The 5008-nt window shown below is 33.9% G+C and overlaps 1 protein-coding gene across 1 annotated transcript; it reads right to left on the bottom strand.

Annotated features, from left to right (window-relative positions):
* Positions 1 to 2554: 2554 nt before the first annotated feature.
* LOC149534241 (linamarin synthase 1-like) lies at positions 2555 to 4045 on the bottom strand. Its single transcript, XM_089805995.1, has 2 exons — positions 3568 to 4045; positions 2555 to 3465 (listed from the first exon to the last, which is right to left on the bottom strand). The coding sequence occupies exons 1-2, from the start codon at positions 4043 to 4045 to the stop codon at positions 2555 to 2557; spliced, it is 1389 nt and encodes a 462-aa protein (XP_089662121.1).
* Positions 4046 to 5008: the final 963 nt, after the last annotated feature.

Here is a 5008-nt window from a genome sequence, read left to right as displayed (position 1 = left end):
GATAGAGAGCGAAGTAAGATGGGGGACATATGAGCTACATAGATAAGGGTGGGGGTGGGGGGGGGGGGCAGAGAGAGAGAGAGAGAGAGAGAGAGAGAGAGAGAGAGAGAGAGAGAGAGAGAGAGAGAGAGAGAGAGAGATGAGGTAGAGATAAGAGAGTAAATATGGGAGATAAATTATGAGATTAGGGAGGTGGGACATGTGAGGGGACTAGGAGAGGTTGATAGAAGTGAGCAAGATATAGAGGGTAAATAGGGTGGAAGAGATGATGAGAATAAGGAGGCGGAGATGGAGATAGTTAAAAGTGGGTAATAATGGGGTAGAGAGAGGGGGCTAATTATTGGGATTACATGTCTAAGGGAGGGAGAGTCAGAATATAGGAAGAGGGTGATAGACATGAGGTAGATGTAAAAGAGTATATATGGGAGAGAAATGGTGGGATTACAAAATTCCAAACCTATCAAATAAAGGGATTGGTTTGATGCTAAAAAGAAAGTGGCCTATGGGTATGCAACTCCTACACTAGAGAATGAGATGGATGACTTTGATATTACATTGAGGGAGCTAATTGAGCAGATGAAGAAAAAGGTAGGAAATAAATAAAGACAAGAGGATGAAGCATATGTTCCTCCACGAGTTGATCCCCTTCTTGTTACACTAGTTGTAGTTGTTCCTCCACTAGTTGATCTCATTCTCAATGTTGAAGAAATGAGAGATCCATATACTACCTATAAACTCAATGGTAAGATCTCAAATTGTGTGAAGACCCATTGGGTGGCTAGCTATAATACTAAATGAATTTTAAGTTTTTTCTTTGGAATGCTTTGTATGTAAGCTGATAGTTCATATGATGCTTTATGTAAGAATGTAATGTAATATCAAAGTCAAACACAAAGATGGATCATAAGGCTTCCCTCTTTAGACAGGTGTCATATATATGTGTTTTTAAAGCTAATGGATGATACACTCATATTAGTTATATCATAAGGCTTACCTCTTTATACAGGGGTTATATTTATTTTTTTAGCTAATGGATCATACACTCATACTAATTTGTAACTAATGTTGCTTTCCCTATATGTAATAGGAAAAACATCGTGTTTCATTATTTTTCCTCTTTCAAAAAAAATACTCAAGGGTGTTTATAGGTCTCTAAAATTTCACTTTAAAATCTAGTTAATGTGTAAGTACTTTACTATATTAAAATTTGGTGAATATAATATTCTTACACCTTGTACAATTATAGAGTTTTGTATTATCTTATTTTTAGTTATCATTTTGATTTGATTTATTTTTGTTATCTGTGATTTCTAATTGTTTCTTTCTTGGGGATTTATTTCATCTTTTGGCCTTAATTTTACTAATGATATATACCCTTGTTTTAACCTCTAGGATTTCATTTTAGTCATCTAGTTAGTACATGTTCTAATTTTACAACATATATGTTGGCTATAATGATTTACCCTTTAATTTCTTCTAGCCCTATTTCTTCATTTATGCCACAAGCTTCTTAGGACCTTAACTTCCTTTGTCAATGAGTGTTGGACCAAAAGAGATAGTTCATTTTTCTTCAATGCATTATATAGATATAGGATGAAATCTACATATCAATTTAGTTGCAAAAGTCTACACATAGATTTGTAGAAATAAAAATAAAAAAACTTATTAGAAATTTAAAACATACAAATGGATAATTATTATACAAATTCCAAACATATTTCTAAAGAAAGTATTTGATAAAAAAAATCTAACACATTTAGCATTATTTTTCTTATTTTTTAAAAACCACCTCTAAATTTATTTAATTTATCTATTTAAATTAACATTTGTTACTCTTAATTTATCATTTCTTTGATATATCTCTGTATTATTTGATTTTATATAAATTTGATACATTCATAGAATTTTGAATTTATGATTATTATTATTTTAGAATGAAAAGAATTATTTTAAATAAAATTGATACTTCAAATTTATCTCTATCTTATCTTTGAATTATATTGTAATATGGTAAAGAACTATTTAATATCATCAATACCTATATGAAAAACTCAATCTAATAACAGTACAAAATGCATTGCTACTATGTCTATGCCGGTATCAAAACGACTTTTTTTAATTTAATTTAAATTTAAGATACAGTTTTAAAATGATTTTTAATTTAATTAATAAAAGCATTAAATTGTCATTTTGATGTCGGCATTGCTACTATGTCTATTCTGACATCAAAACGACTTTTTTTAATTAAATTTAAATTTAAGATACAGTTTTAAAATATTTTTTAATTTAATTAATAAAAACAGTAAATTGCCATTTTGATGCGGGCATAGATGCATTGCATTAACACCTTTGACTATCCAAATGAAAATATGGTTATGATCTATTTTTATCAAAATAGCCTTTATGACAACATTGTTTCGATGTGTTGGTGAACAAGAAAGTAGTGTTTTTTTAACAGCATGGATGACATTACCTACATGGAAATAAAGCATATCCCTTTCTGCTAGACAGGGAACGAAATGAAACAAAACAATCGCTCCAGAAAGCAAGTCATTCATTCACTATTCATCTCTGCGACAAATACATTAAAACTATTCCAAGACGATCCCCTCTCCTTGATTGCATCCCTTGCAACTCCTTTCAATTTTCTCGCTTCCTCTTTTATCTCCAGACCTTGTTCCGATTCCATCAAAATCTCTACACATTTCACAAATTCCCCTTTCTCTATAATCCCTTGGCTATTCGCAGTCAAAGTTAGACCCAATTTCCACACATCCACAACATACGTGCGGTTGAGAAACTGGTCTGCAAAATAAGGCCAACAAAGCATTGGCACGCCCATAGCGATGCTTTCCTGCACAGAGTTCCATCCACAGTGAGTCACAAAACAAGCAATGGAAGGATGAGATAACATCTCTAACTGTGGCGCCCACGAAACTACACAGCCCCTATCCCCCACTCGCTCCATGAAACCTGCAGGTAAAACAGCTTCGCTTCCTTTTATAAGATTGGACCGCACAACCCACAGAAATGGTCTCCCGGTGGCCTCTAATCCCACAGCAAGTTCTTCTACTTGCTTCTCGCTCAGAAATGTAGTACTTCCAAAAGATATGTAGATCACAGAGAAAGCACGCTGTTCATCCAACCATTGTAAGCATTGCTTGTCCTGTTTGCATAAGCTCGGGAGGACCTTCGTGGTTGACCTGCTTATATGGAGAAACTCAGGAGCGATTAGAGGTCCGATTGGGTACACTCCCATTACTTTGGACAACGTCTCGACTACTGGCGATTCGATCTCTGAGAAAGAATTGAAGAGGACCCATTTGATCTGCTTGACTTCCTCTGCCATGCGAATCCCCTTTCTAAACAAGTACTCGCCTCCGCACAACCATGGGAGATCTGCAGATGGCAGTGGGGGCATGCAGGGAAGATAATATTGCTTTGTTTTATCTTCCTTCGGAGATCCTTCAATACAAAATCCACAAACATTGGAAAAGATTAAGGTTTTCAATATGATGAATAAAAACTGAAATAGATTGAAACTAGTGTATGATGATTATATGTTACCATCGGAAGAAAGGATGCCAAGCGAGACCAGATTGGCAGCAAAGTAGCTAAGTGCAAGGACCGAAACAAGAGCAGTGTTGAAAGCGGCGAGGGGAAGATTGTGGAGCGTAGCTACCGGCTGCAAGCCAAAGCACATACAGACGTCTGCAATTATACAGGTGAGTTTGTTCTCTTCTTCCCTGCCGTTTAATTCCTGAATGAGTTTATCAATTACAGGAGACCCCATTCCCTTTTCCACTGCTTCCATTATATCTTCAACACCTTTGACAATAACCGGGAATTCAAAGGGAACGGATATCATTCGGATGCCATCAGAGAATGAATTTGGAGTGTTATTTTTGACTATGCGGTTATGATTACTATCAGAGTTTAGAAAAGTGACGAGGAATCCATTTGAGACGAGCTTCCAGGCGAGCTGCATCATGGGATTAATGTGACCCTGCGCAGGGAAAGGAATGAGAAGCGCGTGAGGAGCCATCGCGTAGCCGAGAGAAACACAGTCGATATAATACTCCTTTCAGCCAAGAAGCCAAAAATATAAAGGGCAACTACACTGGTTTTCCTGTGGATGATGATAGGAAATTTTCATTGTAATGAGTGAAACTTGTCTCTTAATTTATATCGTATAGCGATTGTATTTATCGAACTTTTTGACTGTTCAATTCAGCTGCATATTAGTTTTTAATTTCAATCCTACTCAACTCTCGTTAACTTACTTACTCTGAATATCATGATTTTCTTATAAAATATTTCACTCAACATTAACCAAAATTTAAAATAGGGTTTGTTTGAACACAATGAAGTATAGTGACGTAATATTTGATTACTTAAATGTTGTAATAAAATATTACTTAAATGTTGTAATAGAGACTTCAGAGATAAAATCATAGATTAGTAACAAGATATCAATATCTTGTGATCAAAGATATTCACCTAACATATGCATAGAAAAGTTAAATAGTATTGAGGATTACCAAATAGAAATGTAATAATAGTACAAATAATTATTAATTTTCTTGTTAGAATTTAATCTTTAATGATTGGACTCTTAAATATCACACACTAAGACTTGATTCCTAAACTAAAAATGTTAAATAATCAAGTGAACTTATTCTTCCAAGCTTAATTTCTCCCTTAGACTGTGATTTTTAAGGGTGGCCCTCAATGATAACTCAGACAAAATAATAAAATAACTATTATTTGATATTAGTGTATTTAATGTAATTGTTATTTAACTTGTGAATGTTAGTGACATATATGAAATATTTTAGATTAAGTGTTAAAACATGTTTCTTATAGGAACCGGAACTCTAAATTTTTTTACAACAATAAAGTCATTAAAATTCCAAAACAAATAATTCTGAGAGAAACCACTACTCCCAAAACAAGAAACCAACAACAACTAATAACCGAACCTAACAAACTAACACTATAAATAGAA

The sequence above is a fragment of the Cupressus sempervirens genome, chromosome 10 (genome assembly GCF_028749045.1).
Source record: "Cupressus sempervirens isolate cs-2001-9-10 chromosome 10, ASM2874904v1, whole genome shotgun sequence".
Lineage (NCBI taxonomy): Eukaryota > Viridiplantae > Streptophyta > Pinopsida > Cupressales > Cupressaceae > Cupressus > Cupressus sempervirens.
This window is presented reverse-complemented; position numbering and strand designations above follow the sequence as displayed.

Coding starts and splice junctions, on each gene's coding strand:
- LOC149534241 (XM_089805995.1), bottom strand. CDS start 4,045: ATGGCTCCTCACGCGCTTCTCATTCCTTTCCCTGCGCAGGGTCACATT. Junction 3,466..3,567: donor TGGCATCCTTTCTTCCGATG/GTAACATATAAT, acceptor TTTGTATTGAAG/GATCTCCGAAGGAAGATAAA.